This window comes from Callospermophilus lateralis, chromosome 2, assembly GCF_048772815.1.
Source record: "Callospermophilus lateralis isolate mCalLat2 chromosome 2, mCalLat2.hap1, whole genome shotgun sequence".
Classification (NCBI taxonomy): Eukaryota; Metazoa; Chordata; class Mammalia; order Rodentia; family Sciuridae; genus Callospermophilus; species Callospermophilus lateralis.
The window spans coordinates 63203508-63225788 of record NC_135306.1 but is presented as its reverse complement, the minus strand read 5'-3'; the positions used below and the strand labels follow the sequence as shown (position 1 = coordinate 63225788).

Genomic DNA, 22281 nt, shown 5'->3' with positions numbered 1-22281 from the left:
TAGTATAAAAAAATACAAAAATATTTTTGGTCTATTTATCTTGTATCCTGCAACTTTGCTTTATTTTTCTATTAGTTGTAGGAGGCTTTTGTAAATTTATTTACAATTTCCTACATTTATGAACAGGAATAACTTGTTTCTCTGATTTGTGTGCTTTTATTTCTTTCTTCTGCCTTATTACACTGGTTAGAACTTCCAGCATTATGTTAAATAAGAGTGGTTAAAGCAAATATTCTTACCTTGCTCCCTGTCTTAAGTTGAAAACACCCAGTTAAATATGGAAAACACTGTTAAATATGTTAGCTCTATATTATTTTCTTGATTTTTTAAAATCAAATTGAGGAAGTTTCCTTTTGTTACCATTTTTTTTTTCTGAGTTTTTCATTATGAATGGGTGTTTTAGTTTATCAAGTGATTTTTCTTCAACAATTGATGTGATCGTGTGATTTTTCTTCTTTGGTCTGGTAGTGCAGTCTATTACATTGATTGATTTTCAGATATTGAACTAGCATTTCATTCCTGGAAATCATCCCTCTTGTCATAGTGTATAATTCTTTTATGTATTACTGAATATGTAAAATAATTTCATATGTTTGCTCATACTTTATGAAGGATTTTTGTGTGTATATTCATGAATGATATTAGTCTGTTGTTTTTTTTCTTTTGTGTTCTCTTGTTCTAGTTTTAGTATCAGGGTCATATTTATTTAAAATAAATTGGAAATGTTTTTTCTTCTTTTTTTTCTGGAAGAGATTGTGCAGAATTGATTCTAACTTTCTTTAAACATTGGATAGAATTCTCCAATGAAAGCATATAGGATTAGAGGGTTATTTTTTGGAAGTTTTAATATTATTTTAAACTCAGTTTCCTGTATACCTATGGGGCTATTAAAATTATGCACTTCATATTGGTTGAGTTGTAGTCGTTTGTATTTTTTGAAGATGTAGTACATTTTTATCTAACTCGTCAAATTTATATATGTAGAGTTGTTCATGGTGTTCTGTTATTATCTTTTGGATGCCTGCAGTGACTTACCTTGTTTCCTTCTTGATATTGGTAATTGTCTTCTCTATTCCCTGTCTCTCTTATTCTGTGTGTGTGTAATTTTTATTGATCTCATTGCTCTCTTTAAAGAACCAGTACTTGTCTAGGGGTGTAGCTTAGTGGACAGATGCTTGCCTAGCATGCATATGGCTCTAGGTTCAATCTCCAGCACTGTTTCCCTCCCCAGCAAAAAAGGAGTAAATTAAATAAGTAAAATAAAGAATTGGCTCTTTGTTTTAGTGAGTTTTCTCTAGTTTTTGTTTCCAATTTCATTTATTTCTGCTTGTATCTTTATTACCTCCGTCCTTTACTTGGTTTAGTTTTATTTTCCTTTTTTTCTCCCTAAATTCTTCAGTAGAGCTCAGATTATTGGAAAAAAATTCACTTTTCTAATATATGCACTTAGTACAATAAACTTTCTTCTCAATACTTTTTTAACAGATTTTAAATACTGTCCCACAGATTTTATTATATTGTGTTTTATTATTTATTTTTTTGATGTAGAGTCTCACTGTATTGCCTAGGCTTATCCTCAACTTGTAGTCCTCTATTCTGAGTGGCTGGGATTACAGCCACATGACATTGTGCTTGACTTGGTGTATTATATTTTAATTTTCACTCAGTTCAATGTATTTTTTATGTTCTTTGAGACTTTCTCTTTGACCCATGGATTATTTATAAGTTATTGTTTAGTTTCCAACTGTTTGAATGTTTCCTGTTAATTTTCTGTTATTGATTTTAATTTGATTACATTATCACAGGAGAACATGTTCTGATTGAGTTCAATTTTTAAAAAATTTTAATGTCCTATTTTGGTATATAGTCCATGGTCAGGTAGAACAAATCTGTATTCCTTTTGTTGGGTTAGAGTGCTCTATACCCAGTGTTGGGTATAGTTAATCTTAGAACCTGCAGTTACTCTGTCCTTAAAGATTTTCTGTCCAGTTTTTCTCTTGATCATTAAGAGAGGGGTGTTGAAATCTCCAACAATAATTATGGATTTATCTTTTACCTTTCAATTTGATCAGTTTTTGCAGCTTTGTTGTTTGATGCATTTAGGATTGGTGTGCCATCTTGGTGCATTGACTTTTGTTATTATTTAATGTCCCTCTGTCTCTAGTGGTTTACTGAGGTGAATGAAATGCTCTCTGTTCAGGAAGGAAAGGACTAGAACTGGAGAGTTTGGATATTAAGTAGGAAACAAATTTTACAGATTTGAATTTTCTTTTTTTGGTGCTGGGGATTGAACTCAGGGCCTTGCATATGCTAGGTAAGTGCTCTACCACTGAGCTATATCATTAGTCCAGTAACTAATTTAAAAAAAAATTTTTTTTTTTTTTTAAAGAGAGAGAGGAGAGAGAGAGAGAGAGAATTTTTAAATATTTATTTTTCAGTTTTCGGTGGGCACAACATCTTTATTTATTTTTATGTGGTGCTGAGGATTGAACCCAGCACTCCATGCATGCCAGATGAGCGCGTTACCGCTTGAGCCACATCCCCAGCCCCACTGATTTAAATTTTATCAAACACATATTCAGTAGTAATTATCCTGCTTGATTTTTTCTCCATTTATGTATTTAGAATTATATTTAATTATACTGTAGTTTTTCTTATGCTTCATCTGCCATCCATTTTTGGGAAGCACCCTTCTTAATAAAGAATAGTTTAAAAAATGTGTTATAATTTCTTTTCTAAGATGTTATTTAGCTTTTTAAAAACGGTTCTCATTGGATGAGATTAACCTGTAATTTTCTTGTTTAGAGGTGTTCTTGTTTTGCAATAACCATCTTTGCACATTCTTTTTTGTATTTTGAAGTATGTGATATGCTTTTTATTTTTTCTTTGAGTATTGGAAAAGTTTTCCAAGTCCTTCATTTTCTTTTTATTATTGGTAAGTTTTCTCTTTCCCTTTGTTACATATCTTTTGTTTTTATCTGTGTTGGATTGCCATTTATCACAGTTATTTATCTTAATTCTAAATGTATTAGTAAATAATGGGAAATAGTTTACCATAAAAGCTCAATGTTTTTATTTTAATTTTCAATCATTCCTTATTTTTTTTTAAACAAGTGAGGTTGTTATTTTGTGTTGTGTTTTCTCAGTGAATTAGCCTGATTTTTTTTTAACACTTATTTTTAAATTTTGTTTATTTTCTAGGGGGATAATTGTTTTCATTTACTTTTTTAGCTTTTAATTTTGTTCCATTTCTAAACTGTCAGCTATTTTTGCCTTTTTTCCTTTTCTTGGCTATTAAGGGTAATCAAATCAAATTACAATCTTTAGAGTTGTAACTTTTTCTTTGGGTAGACTACCATATATTTTGATTAAATTTAAATATCTGTTTAAGGTATTTTATTATGTCCTGTAATTTTCCCTTGACCTGGTCGTAATTGAGGAGAGATGTTATATATTTCTTTACATTAAAATATAATTTTTCATCACATTTTATATAATCACATGTGCATAAATAAATAAAGCATATTATTTTCAAGTGTGTGGACATCTTTTAATTCTAAGAGTTGGGTATGTGTTTGTAATTTCTGTCTTGAATTTAATGAGGAAAATAATGATTCAGTTTAATTTTTTAACAGTTTACTGTCTTGTCTTCCAGTTATTCTTTAAAGAAATTGCAATCACATTGCATATGTTCCTTTTAAACTTTCCCTTAATATAGTGTTAGCAGGTCCTTTTGTAAATAAACAACTTAAAAAACATATTAATGGCTACATAGTATCATAAAGATATGTCTTAAGCTATTTGATTAAAACTCTTTGTCTTTTTAAATTATAGGGCAGTAACTTTATTTGTATTTTTAGTGAAACTATTTGTCAAAATACATGCACATGACTCAAAATTCAAAGGGAGTTTATAAAGTTTTTCTTTTGACTCTCTTCTAATCCCCACTCGCTGTTAAGTAAGCAGTATTATTAATTTGTTTTGTTTCTCTTCAGAACTCTTTTCTCAAAACAAATTATATATATGTATATAACCAAGTTATATAAATTATATAAGCAATATTTATAATATATAATTTCCTTTTTTACATAAATGGTCATCTTTTTTTCCCCCCACTGAGTGTACCTTGGAGATGATTTATATCAGTGTATTTTAAAAAGACTGCAGAGTGATATGATACATGGATGTGCCATTATTTACTTAATCAGCTCGGTATTTGTACACATTTGAGTTAGAATACTTTGAAATTGAAGCTTTATTGAAATTTGCTCCTGGGTGTATTTTAATTTTACTTTTTGCAGTGCTGGGGATTGAACCCATGGTCTAGGCATGCCAGGCAGGTGCCGTAGAGCTCTATTTCCAGGTCAGGTCCTTGTTTTTAAAGTACATGCTTCTTTGAGACATGCTTTTGCCTTTCTGTCTTATAGGGCACATATACACACATGAAAGAAATGATGAGTTCACTTACCAGAGGAGTAACTCTGGGGATAAGGGATGGGAGGGATTAGGCATGGCAGGTGGAATTTAAGGAACCCCAAGATTAATTATCCTAACAGTTAAAATTTTATTTTAACTATGAAATATAAGAACATGAGAAATAGCCAAGACATAAAATAGTGCTTAAAGGATCGTAAAATGAACATTTGGGTGACACTCATCCAGTTCAAGAAGTAGAACCTTGCCCACATCTATGCACTTCTTGCCATTTACAGTTATTCATAGCTAACTACATTGTCCTTAGTGGTAGGCACATCCTGACTAATATGGCATTTGCTTCAATTCTCTTTATAGATGTATAACTTTATTATGTATTCCTAAACAATGTAGTAAAATTATGCTTGCTTTGGGGACTTTTCCTTTAAGGTTTTTAGATAGCTGAAATTTTGTCCCCCAGGAGCAAGGTGTCCAGAAGGTAAACGGGTAAGGAATCCTATACATCTTGGCTTAATGAAGTTTGAGAACTTCTGTCTTACTATTAGGTGAACTTGAGATTGTTTTTATACCAGGTGATGGAGCTGTATCTTCACTGTTGCCAGGATGAGCTAGCTCACGTCTAGTTCTTTGAAATACTGCTTTTGAAGCACCTGTTTGCTATGTCCTGGGATGATCTCCTCTGGAGGTGTCTTTAGGTGCCCTGTCTTTTTCTGTTCATGTTGGGGTGGGGCATTTCTGATTATTTATGCTCCACAGCTCCTGTGGATCACAAAACAACATTTCTAAAGTCATACTTTCTTCTTCTCTTTCCTAATCTATAAAAACCATGGGGTTTTAATATTAAAGCACCTGGAAATCTTGAGTAAATCAAGTCCCCACCCTCTTCTCTCTCTCTCTCTCTCTCTCTCTTTTTTAGTGGGGGGGGTGCAGTGCAGAGTACCTTGCATTTGCTATAAACCTAGCTAGAAAGTGGCATAATGATACACATTATACCTGCTTTTATTTATTTTTATTGGTTGTTCAAAACATTACAATGCTCTTGACATATCATATTTATATATTTGATTCAGTGGGTTTTGAACTCCCATTTTTACCACGTGTACAGATTGCGGAATCACATTGGTTACACATCCACGTTTATACATATTGCCATACTAGTGTCTGTTGTATTTTGCTGCCTTTCCTACCCCCTTCCTATCCCCCATCCCCTCCCCTCCCCTCCTATCTTCTCTCTCTACCCCATCTACTGAAATTCATTTCTCTCTCTTGTTTTTTCCCCCCTTTCCTCTCACCTCCTCTTATATGTAATTTTGTATAACAATGTGGGTCTCCTTCCATTTCCATGCAATTCCCCTTCTCTCTTCCATTCCCTCCCACCTCCCGTCCCTGTTTAATGGTAATCGTCTTCTCATGCTCTTCCTTCCTGCTCTGTTTTGAGTTGCCTTCTTTATATCAAAGAAGACATTCAGCATTTGTTTTTTAGTGATTGGCTAGCTTCACTTAGCATAATCGGCTCTAATGCCATCCATTTCCCTGCAAATGCCATGATTTTGTTATTTTTTAGTGCTGAGTAATATTTCATTGTGTATAAAATGCCACATTTTTTTTTTTTTTTATCCATTCATCTATTGAAGGGCATCTAGGTTGGTTCCACAGTCTAGCTATTGTGAATTTGCTGCTATGAACATCGATGTAGTTGTTTCCCTATAGTACACTCTTTTTAGGTCTTTGGGGAATAGTCCGAGAAGGGGAATAGCTGCGTCGAATGGTGGTTCCATTCTTAGCTTTCCAAAGAATCTCCATACTACTTTCCAGATTGACTGCATCAATTTGCAGTCCCACCAGCAATGTATAAGTGTACCCTTTTCCCCACATCCTCACCAGCACTTGTTGTTGTTTGACTTCATAATGGCTGGCATTCTTATTGTTGTGAGATGGTATCCTAGCGAGGTTTTAATTTGCATTTCTCTGATTGCTAGCGATGGTGAGCATTTTTTTGTGTATTTGTTAATTAATTGTATACCCTTCTCTGAGAAGTGTCTGTTCAGGTCTTGGCCCATTTGTTGATTGGGTTATTTGTTTTCTTGTTGTTTAATTTTTTGAGTTCTTTGTATACTCTGGATATTAGGACTCTATCTGAAGTGTGAGGAGTAAAAATTTGTTCCCAGGATGTAGGCTCCCTATTTACCTCTCTTATTGTTTCTTTTGTTGAGAAAAAACTTTTTAGTTTGAGTGTGTCCCATTTGTTGATTCTTGATTTTAACTCTTGTGCTATAGGTGTCCTATTAAGGAATTTGGAGCCCGACCCCACGAGATGGAGATTAGAGCCAACTTTTTCTTCTATCAGACGTAGTTTCTGGTTTGATACCTAGCTCCTTGATCCATTTTGAGTTAACTTTTGTGCATGGCGAGAGAAAGGGATTCAGTTTCATTTTGTTGTATATGGATTTCCAATTTTCCCAGCACCATTTGTTGAAGATGCTATCCTTTCTCCATTGCATGCTTTTGCACCTTTGTCAAGTACAAGTTAGTTGTAATTTTGTGGATTGGTCTCTGTGTCCTCTATTCTGTACTATTGGTCCACCCGCCTGTTTTGGTACCAGTACCATGCTATTTTTGTTACTATTGCTCTGTAAATATAGTTTAAAGTCTGGTATCGCTATACCGCCTGTTTCACACTTCCTGCTTAGAATTGCTTTTGCTATTCCGGGTCTTTTATTTTTCCAGATGAATTTTATGATTGCTTTATTTATTTCTACAAGAAATGCCTTTGGGATTTTGATTGGCATTGCATTAAACCTATAGAGTACTTTTGGTAATATCGCCATTTTGATGATGTTAGTTCTGCCTATCCATGAACAGGGTATATTTTTCCATTTTCTAAGATCTTCTTCTATTTCTCTCTTTAGGGTTCTGTAGTTTTCATTGTATAAATCTTTCACCTCTTTTGTTAGGTTGATTCCCAAGTATTTTACTTTTTTTGAGGATATTCTGAATGGGGTCGTTGTCCTCATTTCCATTTCAGAGGATTTGTTACTGATATACAGGAATGCCTTTGATTTATGCATGTTGATTTTATATTCTGCCACTTTGCTGAATTCATTTACTAGCTCTAGAAGTTACTTTGTAGAACCTTTTGGAGTGCTAGGTATAGGATCATGTTATCCGCAAATAGTGCCAATTTAAGTTCTTCTTTTCCTATCATTATGCCTTTAATTTCTTTCGTCTGTCTAATTGCTCTGGCCAGTGTTTCAAGAACTATGTTGAATAGAAGTGGTGAGAGAGGGCATCCCTGTCTTGTTCCAGATTTTAGAGGGAATGCCTTCAATTTTTCTTCATTTAGAATGATGCTAGCCTGAGGCTTAGCATAGATAGCTTTTACAATGTTGAGGTAAGTTTCTGTTATCCCTAGTTTTTCTAGTGTTTTGAACATAAAGGGACGCTGTACTTTGTCGAATGCTTTTTCTGCGTCTATCGAGATGATCATATGGTTCTTATCTTTAAGTCTGTTGATGTGGTGAATAACATTTATTGATTTCCATATATTGAACCAGCCTTGCATCCCAGGGATGAATCCTACTTGATCATGGTGCACAATTTCTTTGATATGTTTTTGTATCTGATTTGCCAGAATTTTATTGAGGATTTTTGCATCTAGGTCCATTAGAGACATTGGTCTGTAGTTTTTTTTCTTTGAAGTATCTTTTTCTGGTTTCAGAATCAGGGTGATGTTGGCCTCGTAGAATGAATTTGGAAGTTCTCCCTCTTTTTCTATTTCCTGAAATAACTTGAAAAGTACTGGTATTACTTCTTTTTTAAAGGTTTTGTAAAAACTAATCTAGGTTATTAGTTGTGTTATTGAGTTCTATAGTTTCTTTATTCAACTTTTGTTTGGAAGATCTGTCCAATGGTGAGAGAGGTGTGTTGAAGTCACCCATAATTATTGGGTTGTGGTCTATTTGACTCTTGAACTTGAGGAGAGTTTGCTTTATGAATGTAGCAGCACCATTGTTTGGTGCATAAATATTTAAAATTGTTATGTCTTTTTGGTGAATGGTTCCCTTTAGCAGTATATAGTGTCCTTCCTTATCCCTTTTGATTAACTTAGGCTTGAAGTTGATTTTATTTGACATGAGGATGGCCACCCCTGCTTGCTTCCGAGGACCGTGTGAGTGGTAAGATTTTTCCCACCTTTCACCTTCAGCCTTTGTATGTCTTTTCCAATCAGATGAGTCTCCTGAAGGCAGCATATTGTTGGATCTGTTTTTTTAATCCAGGTTCCCAGCCTATGTCGCTTTATTGGTGAGTTTAAGCCATTAACGTTTAGGGTTACTATTGATATATGGTTTGTACTTCCAGTTATCTTTGATTATTTATTTATTTATTTTTAATTTGGTTTGTTTTTCCCTCTTTGATTAGTTTTTTTTTTTTTCCACCCTCGCTTTACTGAGGTACTTCCCACTGTTGGTTTTGGTTGTTGTTTTTCATTTCCTTTTCGTGTAGTGTTTTGCCCAAGATGCTTTGCAATGCTGGTTTTCTGGCTGCGAATTCTTTTAACTTTTGTTTATCGTGAAAGATTTTTATTTCATTGTCGAACCTGAAGCTTAATTTTGCTGGATACAAAATTCTTGGTTGGCATCCATTATCTTTCAGTGTTTGAAATACGTTGTTCCAGGATCTTCTTGCTTTCAGCGTCTGTGATGAAAAATCAGCTGTTAATCTAATTGGTTTACCCCTGGATGTAATCTGCCTCCTTTCTCTTGTAGTTTTTAATATTCTGTCTTTGTTCTGTATATTGGATATCTTCATAACAATGTGTCTTGGAGTTGGTCTACTGTGATTTTGTATGCTCAGCATCCTGTATGCATCTAGGATTTGGATATCCGTTTCCTTTTTGATGTCTGGAAAATTTTCTCAGATTATTTCATTCAACAGATTGCTCATTCCTTTGGTTTGGACCTCTATACCTTCCTTTATCCCGATGACTCTTAAGTTTGTTTTTTTATGTTATCTGATATCTCTTGGATGTTTTGTTCGTGGTTTCTTACCAGCCTTTCTGAGTTGGCTAGACTCTTTTTGAGATGATATATTTTGTCTTCATTGTCTGATGTTCTGACTTCTACTTGATCTACTCTACTAATGATACTCTCGTTTGAGTTTTTAATTTGTTTATAGTTAGGATAAATGCATTCTTAAAGTTCGATTAACTTCTCTTCCAGTAGGTGGATTTGTGCCCACCGGGCCAAGCTTCTTTTCTCATTATGCAGGAAATGATCCCTGTGAGGCGGCTCTTCCTCCCCCACTGGGCGGCTCTCCAATCCTGGTCGCCCAGGGCCTTTCCTGGTCTCCAGCCACCTCCCTGCTTCTCCTGCTAGCCAGGCCCCATTTACCGGTGGCATTCTCCACAGAACTAGCTACACACCGGGCCTGCTGCTCCCTGGGTGCCCTATTTTCTTGAACGACTGGGTACTCTCTCTGTTTGCCATTCACGGGGCTGGGTACCGTCAGCTTATTTTGCCTACTTCCCTCCAGTAGGCACGCCCCTGGGAGGTGGTGAAAGTGTCCTCCGTTGTCAGCACTGGTGGGAGTGGTAGCCGGGGTTCAGGCGCCTCTCCTGACTCCCTCGGGTCCGACAGTCACGCTCACGGAGAGCTGGGGAGGGGCCCTTGAGATTTCCCCGCTGTGTGGAGAGCGGGGCCGAGGGTCACATACCTTCAGTCGCCCGCGGCGGAGCTATCCCATCCCCCGAACTCTGGTGATGTCAGTTCTCTGCCATGGTGGGCTCCGTTATCTCTGCCAGAGTGTCTGATTGGAAGGGTGAGTCCGGTCGGTCTCTCCCAGGTCCCACCTCAGCTCTGGGCCCGCTGGCCTATGGAGGCTCGGTTGGCATCACCTCAAAGGATTCACAAAAGAACTGAAGAGTTGTTTCTCTATTCCGCTCGAGCGTCTCTGTAGCATTGAGTCATGGCGGTTTGGCGGCAGGGCGCCAAACAATCAGCCAGTAACTCTGCCTGCGGGGCAGCCTGAATTCACCTGCACTGAGCCCACTTGTGGCCTCTGAGAAGCTCAAACTGCTTGCCCAAGATCCACTTCAGCCCAGCATTGCCAGATGTATCTGAGCAGACAGCATTCAGTCAGTCTGAAGTCTCTCTTTGCCGGCGCAGCTGGGGAATCACAGGATTGATCTCTCTGCACCTGCTGCCATGTTGAAATCCCTGATTTTTATTTTTTATTTTTAAAAAATTTTTTAGTGGTAGTTGGACACAATACCTTCATTTTATTTATTTATTTATTTTTATGTGGTGCTGAAGCTCGAACCCAGCTCCCTGCGTGTGCTAGGCCAGTGCTTTACTGTTGAGCCACAACCCCAGCCCCTTCCTTGTGCCTGCTTTTTAAAAAATAGAATATTCTATAGAAACTAAGGAAATAATTTCTGCTTTAACTACATAGCATAGTTCAGTTACTTTCAATTTTTGTCATGCTACTTTTTTTAGTTGTTGATGGACCTTTATTTTATTTTATTTATATGTAGTGTTGAGAATCAAACTCAGTGCCTCACACATGCTAGGCAAGTGCTCTACCACTGAGCCACAACCTCAGCCCCATTGTTATGCTACTTCTACCACAATTTATTATGCATACAAATATATGTAAAACTGAAGCCAAAGTTTCATGAACAGCATCCATAGTATGGACAGTTACTCCCTTATGTAGTCGTACCTCCTTTTTCATGGAGCATATGTTCCAAGACCCTCAGTAGATGCCTGAAACTCTGGATAGTACTGTAGCCTATGTTTACTATGATTTTTCTATACATAAGCACTTATGATGATAGGTTTTTCTTTAACATATCCAGATTGCCACCATCAGCCTCACATGGAAGCACACATTGGTAGTCCCAGCTACTCAGGAGGCTATGGTGGGAGGATCATTTGAGTTTACAATTTAGAGACCCATCTGAGCAACATGGTTAGACTCCATTTCAAAAAAACAAAACAAAACAAAACAAAACAAAAAAACAAAGGCTGGGTGCAGTGGCACATGCCCATAATCCCAGCAGCTCGAGGGGCTGAGACAAGAAGATTGCAAGTTCAAAGCCAGCCTCAGCAACTGAGCGAGGTCCTAAGCAACTCTGAGAGACTCTCATCTCTAAATATATACAAGAAAAGGGCTGGGTGTGTGGCTCAGTGGTAAAGCGCCCCTGGGTTCAATCCATAGTACAAAACAAGCAACAAACAAAACCCAAATTGCTAGTATCATTACTCTTATGCTTTCAGGCTATTATTAAGTAAAATAAAGATAACTTGAACGCAATTACTGTGGTGTCACAATGATGGATCTTGAAAGTACGAACAAGGCTTGTCGTCGGAGCAAATACCCGTTTATTGAGGAACCGCTCTGCATATTTATAGAGCCAAGGGTGGTTTGACAGTTGGCATGGGGTGCTTTTTGATTGGAGGGTAAGGATCAGGTGAGCCAGCAGGGCTAGTCTGATTGGTGGGTAGGATCAGGTGAGCCAGCAGGACTCTGATTGGTGGGTAAGGATCATATGAGCCAGCAGGGCTCTGATTGGTGGGTAAGGATCATGAGAGCCAGCAGGGCTCACCATTGGACGGCTCTTCTTGGGGGATGGGGAAATTAGTCTTTGGAGCTGGGGAGACTCCCAACATTCCCCCCTCTTATTAAATGAGAATGGACGTTGACTCATTCTGGCTGCTTCCTGCTGAAATGGGGTGGTGTGGAGAAAGAGGAGGGAAGTAAGGAGCCCCCACAGGATGGCAGAGAAGACCAGTATCAACAAAGGTTCCTTGCCACCACAGATTCATGATGACGTCAGTCCACTTGGCATAGGTCTCGACTGGAGGTATCATCAGTAGCCAGGAGTTGGTAATTCCTGAGGAGAAGCTGGTTAAAAGCTTGATTAGAAATTTTACCCACCTGAGTCTGAATGAACTTTATGATAGGGGGAAGGAACAGGCACAGGGAGTTTTTATAGCCCAAATCTAATGGGGTCTCTGGGTCTGCAAGCTGCCTTGTTGGCCCAAGGGGGAGTTAAGTGTTCAACCCTGAGCGTGGGGGTTGAGTGTTCAGCCTTGAGCTGGGGCTTGGGCATTTGGGCTTGAAGCAAACAGGTGATATAGAACCAGACAGAGGGTTTGAGAGGCCAGGTCATTCTGCAGCTAACTTTGTTTGGCATGCCCTGCAGGCCCTACAGATCAGCCTGTCCTGCACCTAACATCCTCAATTCCACTCTTCATTCCTAGTCCAATCTAGCTCCCTCCCCTCTCTATTAAGGCTGCTCTTCAAACTTTCTCCTACCTGGGTGTACCAGCTACCATATTTCCCTTTGAGAGCAGTCAGATCTCTCCAGGTTTTATGTGAAACACCTCAACTTTAAGTACTGATACTTGGAATTCTTACGAAACTGGGAGGCCCTCTGGAGCCCTGTGTAAACTTGAAGGTGTACACACTAAGTGCATGCTATCACTCTTGGCATAGATGCTCTGACTCTGTTCTGGCTCTGTCCGTAATGCAACCCCTAGCTATTGTCCCTTTATTACATTAGCACCCTTGGTGTGTGGGTGCTAATGTAATAAAGGGACACTGGTCTGACCAACGAGTCTCAGTGGTACTTACGTACACTTCAGCTGCCGTCAGAAGATGGTGATTTCTTCCTCTGGGAACTTAAAACTGAACTCAGACATGCACACACATACACATAGGAAAAGCAGAAACTCTATCAAAGCCTGTAACTAGCTCATGACACCAAAGCTTCTCACTCTTCTATTGGCAAACGGGCAGGACCCAAAGAAGCACCTTGGTTTTTTCAGAAGCAGGGCATGTGGATCACCATAACAGGGCAACCTCCACACAGGATGGAGAAGTTGAGGAAAGGAAGGATTTAGAGAGCACTTCAGACAGGGGAAGACAGAGTGACGATAGAGCAGGTAGGCTGGACCAGAGCACACCCAACGCCTCACCCAAGGAGAACTCGGGTTGCCTCCCAGGACAGTCATGGACTCACTTAAGGTAACTCAGGTAGGGGTAGATGTAAGCAACAGGAAGAAACAACTTCACCAGGAACTCAGGCGTGGGAACACTGTTGGAGAGTGGTGATGGGAACACCAGGGTGTGCACATGCCCAAACTGTACGTGCCAACTATGTGCAGGGTCCTGCACACCAGTTACACTTCAATGAAACTGGGAGGGTAAACAAAACACACATGTTTCTCCTTAGGCCCAGAAGGCAACTGGTAAAGTGCTCTCTTATGATCAACATTTATTCAGGGGTCACCATGCTCTGGACACCTAAGTGGTTTGTCAGAAGGACAACACACAGCGATCCTACTACCGGCCAGATTCAAGCAAGTAGGGGGGCGGGTTTGGCTGGAGGGGGCCCTTAGGGTCACTTGCCTTGAATCTTCAGACATAGGGTGAAGAGAGGACCCAAGAGGAGCCAGAAATGAGGGGGAGCATTGACAAGAGTACTTAATGACAGATGACGATCGTTGGCTTTTCTGATGAAGGTGTAGGAGTGCCGGGCTTAAGCCTGGAAATGTGAATCCACAGGGTAAGTTGGTTATTAGACAGCTTGAGTTTGGCCACCAAGGGAGTGCACATAGTCACCTGAGCAGGACCCTCCCAGTTTGGTTTAGAGGGGGCTTTTCCCCCGGTGGGCAATAGTAGACAAGTTGACCAGGTATTAAGGAGGTAGGGTTTTGAGAGAGACTGGGGTCAGGAAGGAGCCAGGCTTGATAGCACCAGAGTTCAGAGCATAGATGAAAGAGGAAGGGCAGGGCATAGGTTTTGGAGAAGGGTAGGGGTTCTGTAGGCAGTCCGGGAGGAACGAGGGGATGGCCATACATGACTTCAAAAGGTGAGAGATTAGAAGGCTTTTTTGGCAGAGCCCTAATGCGCAATAAAGCCAAGGGGAGCACCTTTACCCAGTCCAGACTTAATTCCATGGTGAGCTTGGTGAGGGTCTCTTTAAGGGACCAATTGGTCCTTTCAACCTTTCTGGAAGCCTGGGGGCGATAAGGGCAATGGAAGTGCCAAGGGAGTGATAGCGCGTGAGCCAGTCCCCGAGTTATCTGTGAGGTGAATTCTGGGCCATTGTCTGATTGGATAGAAGTGGGCATCCCAAAACGGGGGATTATGTGAGTAAGCAACAGATCAACTACCATAGAGGCCCATTTATTGGAAGTGGGAAAGGCTTCAACCCATCCTGAAAAAGTATCTACCAATACAAGAAGATATTTTATGTATTTTTACTCAGGTCATATTGGTGAAATCAATCTGCCAGTCTGCAGCTGGGGTATGACCGCGGGCCTGATGAGAAGGGAAAGTTTTAGGTTTTAATGGAGTATTGGTATTGGTATTCTCTGTATTGGTTTTCTGGCAGGTCTGACAAGCGGAAGAGATCTGTTGTAGGAGGGTCTTATCACGTGGGAAATTGTGAAAAAGGAGTGAAGGAAAATAATAAGACTCTGTGGACTAGAATGGAATAGAGAGTGAAGAAACTGGAAGAGTTGCTGGGGATCTTTGGGCCAATCCCTGGTGGTAACGAGTAGTGGAGAGGAGGTAGAGCTCTGTAGGGCGGCTGATCAAGCCGCTTGATCGGCCTTGGAATTCCCCATAGTAGTAAGGGAGGAGTCAGTTTGGTGGGCCTTGCAATGGATTATTCCCAGTTGGGAAGGCAGCCTGGAGGCTCGTAGTAGGCCAGAAATAAGTGTGGAATTAATGACTGCCATCCCTCTGGTGGTCAATAGCTCCCTTTCTTCCAAATGGCTGCATGGGAGATCAGTATATAGGGAGAGGGTTTTTCCCTCTGCTAGCTCGCATGCCCTTGTGGCAGCTATGAGTTCAGCTTGGTGGTAGAAAATAGTGGTAGGGCAGGGTAAAATCGTCATGGGCCGCTACTAGGGCTCTGAGGCATGGGGGTCAGCCCTTGACAGTGGGGTGGAGCTGTTTGGATAGGTAGGACACTGGTGCAAATGTGGGACCATATTCCTAACCCAGAACACCCAGACTTTGTCCCTGTTTTTCATGTACATAGAGGGTGAAGGGTTGGGAGAGGTCAGGGAGATGCAGGGTGAGTGCCCAGAGGAGGGCCTTTTTAAAGGGCTTCCCTACTGCTAAGTAGGGGTTCATCTTGGGGGTCCTTGGCCAGATTCCAGGCTCTGAAGTACCCAGCCAGATCCAAGAAGGAGAGTCATCTTTGGTCTTTGGTGTAGGTATAGACACAATAAGCTGTTTTCTGTCTAGTATAATGGCCTTTTTCCCTTGAGAGATAGAGAACCCTAGATATATGCTATTTGGACCTTTTGTGGAGAGGCCCGATATCCCTTTAAGGCCAAGAAATTAAATAGGAAAACTCTGTCATCTGTTGAGCGCCCTTTGGACGGCTAGAAGAATTTGTTTGCAAGAGGTGCAGAGAGCAGGATTGGATCGGAGCAAGAAGAAAGCCTGGAAGAGATCCCTTAGAATGGAGGGATCCAGGGACCCAAAAGGGGGCCATCTGCTTTGGTTGTCTAAGGGATAGTGGGCCAGGCCTGGGTGCTATATTTGATCCAAGAGGCATTGTAGGGGAGAGTCGACTGGCAGAGAGGACACATTACCCATGTAAGGAGGAGGGAAGAGGACACAGAGAAGGAGGAAACTGATTTATTGGCAAAAGGGGCGTCCCCACTGGAGCCAAAAAATCAGGAGTGCCTAAGTGGCAGGTTCGAACTGCAGAGATTGGTCATCACCGAAACCTGACAGTCGAAGCTCTCGTCCTGGACAGAGCCGGAGCCATCGGAGACCTTGGCCAAGGCTTTTCGGGACCCCTCCTAGAGAGGCCGGATACTCCCAGGGCCGGAAAGAAGGGAGAGGAAGGGGAGGGTAAGTGTCTCTCTAGCAGCCGAGTAGTCGACCAGCAGAGAGGACACATTACCCATGTAAGGAGGAAACTGATCATGTAAGCCAGCAGGACTCTGATTGGTGGATAAGGATCATGTGAGCCAAAGCAGGGCTCACCATTGGATTGCTCTTCTTGGGGGATGGGGAAGTTAGTCTTTGGAGCCAGGGCGATTCCCAACAGATCTGATAACTGAGAGGTCTGCTAATTGACTAACTAGTGGGTTGCTGAGGCTTTTTTTTTTTTTTTTTTTTTAAGTACCGGGGATTGAACTCAGGGACACTCAACAACTGAGCCACATCTCCAGCCCTATTTTGCATTTTATTTAGAGACAGGGTCTCACTGAGTTGCTTAGTTGCTGAGGCTGGCTTTGAACTCAAGATTCTCCTGTTTCAGCCTCCTGAGTCACTGGGGTTACAGGGGTGCGCCACCGTGCCCGGCTTGGTGGGTTGTATATATGGTTTAGATATGCTAGACAAAAGGATGATTCATATCTCTTACAGAACAGAAGGGTATGTCATGAGTCTTCATCGAGCTACTTGGAATGACATGCAGTTTGAAACTAATAAATTGTTTATTTCTGGAAATTTCCATTTAATATTTTCAGACTGTGGGTAACTATGAGTTGAACAAACTGTGGAAAGTAAAACTGTAGATAGGAGGTAGTTACTGTAGTCCATTCTGTTCTAATTATGTTACAAAGAAATATTGATTGGGCCTCATTAAATTGACTGCCAGATCCTTCAATGGGTCACTGCCTGTAGTTAAAAAGTTGCCATAGGGCTGGGGATGTGGCTCATGCGGTAGCGTGCTCACCTGGCACGCGTGCGGCCTGGGTTCAATCCTCAGCACCACATACGAACAAAGATGTTGTGTCCGCCGAAAACTAAAAAAAATAAGTAAATATTAAAAATTAAAAAAAAAAAGTTGCCTTGATTTTCTAGCAAAAGAGCTTGGCTTTGAGTGATTCAACAGAGTAGAGGCAAACAAGTGTGATGGTGTGGTGTTGACCACAGACTTTGGAGAAAGAAAGGCTTGGGCTCAAATCCTGGCTCAGCCACTTACTGATCATTTGACCAAGTTAGACCAGTTGATAATCTTGGTGTCACTCAACCTTCTGTAAAATGGGAATGACACTTGTCTCAGGGTTATGAGGATGAAATGACAGAATGTAATGTGTTAAGTAAGTGTTCTATACACAGCAGCTGTTATTAACTATTTTTATTTGTTTCAGGATTTTAGTGGAGTTTCTTTTGACTTTTAGCCCAGTGTTCTTTATACAGATTGCAGAACCTACTATGACAGGAGTTATGGGACAGGGTTAAGTTACAGACCAGGTAAATGAGAATTGTTTAGTTAATCTCGTCACCCTTTAGGATCAATTTAGAGGACTGCTGGGATCTCTCCCCCATACTGCTCGTTGATTACAGAAGTGGGAACTGTCTAAAAGTGCTAAGCTGTTCCAGTACCTTCCATGGCAGAAGAGTTGGTCTTCCTGTTCTTGTCCATGGGCAGATTACGGCTAAAGGGTTTGTGTAAGAGAAGCTTCAGGGAAGGCCAGGGGACATATTCTCTTCCTTCACTCATCACTCCCCTTCTTCCATAATTTCACATTTAAAATCTGTTCTCATTTCCTTGCACTCTTCTTTCCTTCCACTCTTTCTTTTCAAGAATGACTAGCTTTTACAAACAATCTGTTCATAAAATGAATTAAAGCAAATTCAAACATAAAAATATAAGCTTTTAGTATGAAATTTATATACCATCCTATCATCCTATCAAGAAAAACCCATTAACATTTTTCCCAGTCTTTTTTATACATTTTAAAGTAGGTGCCAGTTATACTGTATGTTCAAGTACCTTTTATATATATATTAGTTGTAGATAGACACAATATCTTTATTTTTATTTATTTTTATGTGGTATTGAGGATCGAATCCAGTGCATCACGCATGCGAGGCAAGTGCTCTACACTGAGCCACAACCTCAGTCCCCAAGCACCTTTTTAATCTAATAAAAACTGAACTGGTTAGATGATTATGGATCAGAAAGGGATAGGAAGGGAGAAGGGACACTTTTTTTTTGGCGGGAGTGCCAGAGAGAAACTGTGAACTCTTTCTATCTGTGAGACTGAAGAGTGGCCCATAATTTTAATCTCCCCTCTCAGAATCTGGAAGAATTGAAGTCAAAACCCTTGCTTGCTTTCTGCCATTTCTCTTATTTGATTTGTCCTCCTGAGGTCAAATAAAGGACTTTTATGCAGTTGAAATTAATATCCCATTACATTGCTGGTATAGAGTTGCTGATTTTTGTGGAATGTGAAGGCTGAGTTGTTTCTAACAGTTCTGCTAACCATATATACTACTTAGTGCTTTTCCTACTGCTTCAGGTTCCTCAACTCATCCACTCACACAGCTCTTGAGGAAAGCTTGCATATAGTGCTGGAAATAACCTGTTGTCTACTAAAGTACCAGGGTCAGATGATGTGTCCTAACATGAGGCCAATCTTTCTCTTTTCCCCACAGATTTTGAAGCCAGCTTCATAAGGCTATTGGACAAAATAACGAATGGTTCTCGAATTGAAATAAACCAAACAGGTGAGCTCCTTTTCTGTCCATTCCTGAAAGGACCTATAGATATTACCTAAACATTCCTCTGTTTCTCACTCTTTTTAAAAATATTTTTATTAGATGTTGATGGATCTTTATTTTTTTAATTTATTTGTATGTGATGCTGAGGATCGAACCCAGTGAGTGCCTCACACATGCTAAGCAAGTGCCCTACCACTGAGCCACAACTCCAGCCCTCTCTCTTTTTAATGGTATAAATACTATATTGTGTTTAAAACTTTACTAATTACTTTGTGTCACGCAAGTCTTCATTAAGTTAGAATGTTTAGAGGCTCTCTTTTGGATTTAACAAGAGGAATCTGTGAGTGAAGATTGTAATAAAAACTTATCATTCTAGATCATTAAAATAGTTCAAATAGACCCAGTTTCCTGTGTTTGATAAAAATTTCCAGAGGTGTATATGAAATCTGTCAACTTAAGGGGCATACACTTGATTTAAGGAAGGTAGAGAACTGAGAGTTTCAAATGAGCAAGCAAGCATGTTTTATACCTATTATTTACATAAATCTTTTCAAAGTCCATTTACATATATCATCATATTATTCTTAAAGTAAACTCTGAGTAGTTGTACGTGTTGAAATCTATTTTAAAATTTTGTCTTTTAAAATAAGTTTATACAAATATGTGCAAAAAAAAAAAAAAAAAAAGCAAAAATCCCTTTACCACTTTCCTCTTCCAGTCCCTTCTCCTGGGGTAGCTACAGTCACCACACTTGCTTACATGAGCACTTATGTAACCCAGACCATCAACAGGGTCATGTTCTTCACAGTTCTGTAGCTAGTATTTTTTTTTCACTTGCACAGATGTCTCATAGAACTTTCCCTACTGGCACATGCAGGTCCACCTCCATATTTCTGTGGGCTCTAGTATTGTATTCCATTGTATGGATGGGTGATAATTTATTTAATGCTCTCTACTGATAAATACTTAGGTTGTTTCTAGCTTTTTCTCCCCTTCTTCTTCTTTTTTTCTATTAGAATCTTTATGCTTTGTGTAACGAGTCATGGCAAATATCCTTTGACTGGCTTTGTGAATTCTATACACATATTCCACAAAGGAATTGCTGACTTTTCATATGTTGGCTTTCTTTTTTAAAAAATTTCATTAATTTTGAAACAGAGTTTTCCTGTGTTGCCCAGGCTGGACTTGAACTTCTGGGCTCAGGTGATCTTCACTTCAGCCTCCTGAATAGCTGGGACAATAGGTGTTGGCCACCATGCCCAGTTACCACCATGTTGACTCTCTAAAGAAAGACAAGCTTGGATTCATACATGGCCTTGTACCATGTGAGATATGTTGATCTGTAGCTGCATTTACCTATACCTGGCAGAGAACAAGGTTCAGACCTGAAATGTTTAAATGCTCTTTGCCAGCTGTAATTCCCTCAGTCTTCTTGCCTTGTTTACTTTGAAATTGCTGGAGATTTTTTTCAGCAATGAAAAAATTATTGGAGATTCAGAAGGCAGATAATTTTATTCTCTAGTCATGTCCACAGTGGAGTTTGGAAAGACATTTATGTGACCCTGTTCATTCCCCCATTAGAATAAAAGCCATCATCCTTATCTCGTCAGTTTCTCATTTGGTTAATTTCTGGCATAAGTAGGTGGAATTGAAGGATTTTGTGGTTATATACTCTTTCTCTGGCTTCTTGATCTTAACACTGTTGAGGATAAATGACCTAGAATCATACCCTTTGAGAAGTGTTGGTCACTTTAATGAGAATATAATCATGATTGTGATTATTTAGATTTTTGTGTTTTATTTTATAAATTCTCAAGAGCTATTTTCCTTTATTTATTTTCGATAAATTGTGCCAGAAGACATTGCAAAAGATTTTGAGCAGTAGAAGTACTTAGTTTACCCTACTGTCCCAAATCATCTAGGGTGTTTTACAATGTTTTTCCTCTGATATCAGATTTAGTAAGAAAATTTGGGGATGATATAAATATATGTGAAAAAATAAGTAAAGAAAATGAAGAAGAGTGTTTACCAAGAGCCATAACATAATTTTAGATAGTTCCATTTATTAGTATTAATTTAAAATTGCTGCCACTCTTGGCATTGAGTGCCACAAAGTACTTGCTTTTCTAGGCATCTTTTTTTGGTTTATGAACTGTATGAGAAATCTCATTTCAAGGGGCCTAGAGGATACTGGCTGCTGGTGTGATGCTTTAAGGCTATTGTTCATGAACCTACAGTCAGCACAGCCTGAGAATGTTCATCTAAGAGGCTAGGGTGCCTATGAAGAGCCCTCTTCTGTGCCCTGCCATGACTTTGGAAACTCAGATGGCTTAGAGAAGGGTTTAATTTATTACTATTTATTAAATTACACTCACAGTTTATTATTGTTACAGAGGCTTGTCAGTAGTGACTCAGCTTTTGGAGTGAAGTGCAGACTCTCAGGAATGGCATTTTGAACTCCCTTGGATGCCCTTGCCATGTTTTCCCCTCGGGACTTACTGCATTCATTGTCTTGTGACACTGGTTTTGTTCCTGCTGCATCTGGCTGTTTTTTTTCCCTCTGGTTTAAGGAACGACTTTATATTATCAACCTGGCCTCCTATATGGTGGATCCTTGGAACATGACTGTAGTGTCCTTCGTGGCATTGGCTATTATCTGGAGGGTCTTCTCTGCCTGGCACCATTTATGAAGCACCCATTAAAAATAGTACTGCGAGGAGTGACCAATGACCAAGTTGACCCTTCGGTGAGTATCGAGGTCAAACCATGGTGTGATTTTTCTTTTGTTTCTCATTATTACTCAATTACTAAGAAAAATGTTTCTCATAAGCATGCTTCTATTTTTGAGTGGGTTTTTGTTGTTGTTGTTGTTGTTATTTATCTGAGATTTAGTGGTTAATTTACTCCAGGAGGCAGATGAACCAAAACTTGTGATCATCACATTCAGGATGATTACTAACATTCATCAAGGTGCCTTTCATTGTTATGTCTAGGAATCTTCAAAACAGATGCTTGATGTCTCATAGTGTTTGACATGAAATATGCTTCTGTTGGCTGAAGTGTATGAGAGTGGAGTTTTGTAAGGTCATCTGAGAGCTGAGGCTAGAGGGCAGCAGATCAAAGTTTTAGGCAGAAAATAATCTCTTGGCATTGCCACAGCAGAGTCTTGACTTATCCAGTCTTCAACTATAAAATCAGGAACTTTCTTTATCTGAGAAATTTGCAGATTTAGAAAAAAGCATAAGGGCAGGGAAGGAATGTGTGTAAACTTCTTACTAAACTCTCTAGTTTTTCTGCATTTGTGGGGAGAACAGTTTGATATACAATTGAAACCTTCATTTTGATCAGTACAGCTCT

The 22281-nt window shown here is 39.5% G+C and overlaps 1 protein-coding gene across 3 annotated transcripts in view; it reads left to right on the top strand.

The window, feature by feature from the left end:
* Rcl1 (RNA terminal phosphate cyclase like 1) overlaps positions 1-22281 on the top strand; it is a 65838-nt gene that overhangs the window by 7706 nt on the left and 35851 nt on the right. For 2 of the 3 annotated variants that reach the window (XM_076846004.2, XM_076846005.2), the window contains exons 2-3: positions 18859-18930; positions 21495-21670. The exons of the other annotated variant lie outside the window; for it this stretch is intronic. In XM_076846004.2, coding sequence (XP_076702119.1) covers positions 18859-18930; positions 21495-21670 — 248 coding nt within the window. The remainder of the gene's footprint in view (positions 1-18858; positions 18931-21494; positions 21671-22281) is intronic. 3 annotated transcript variants of the gene reach the window in all.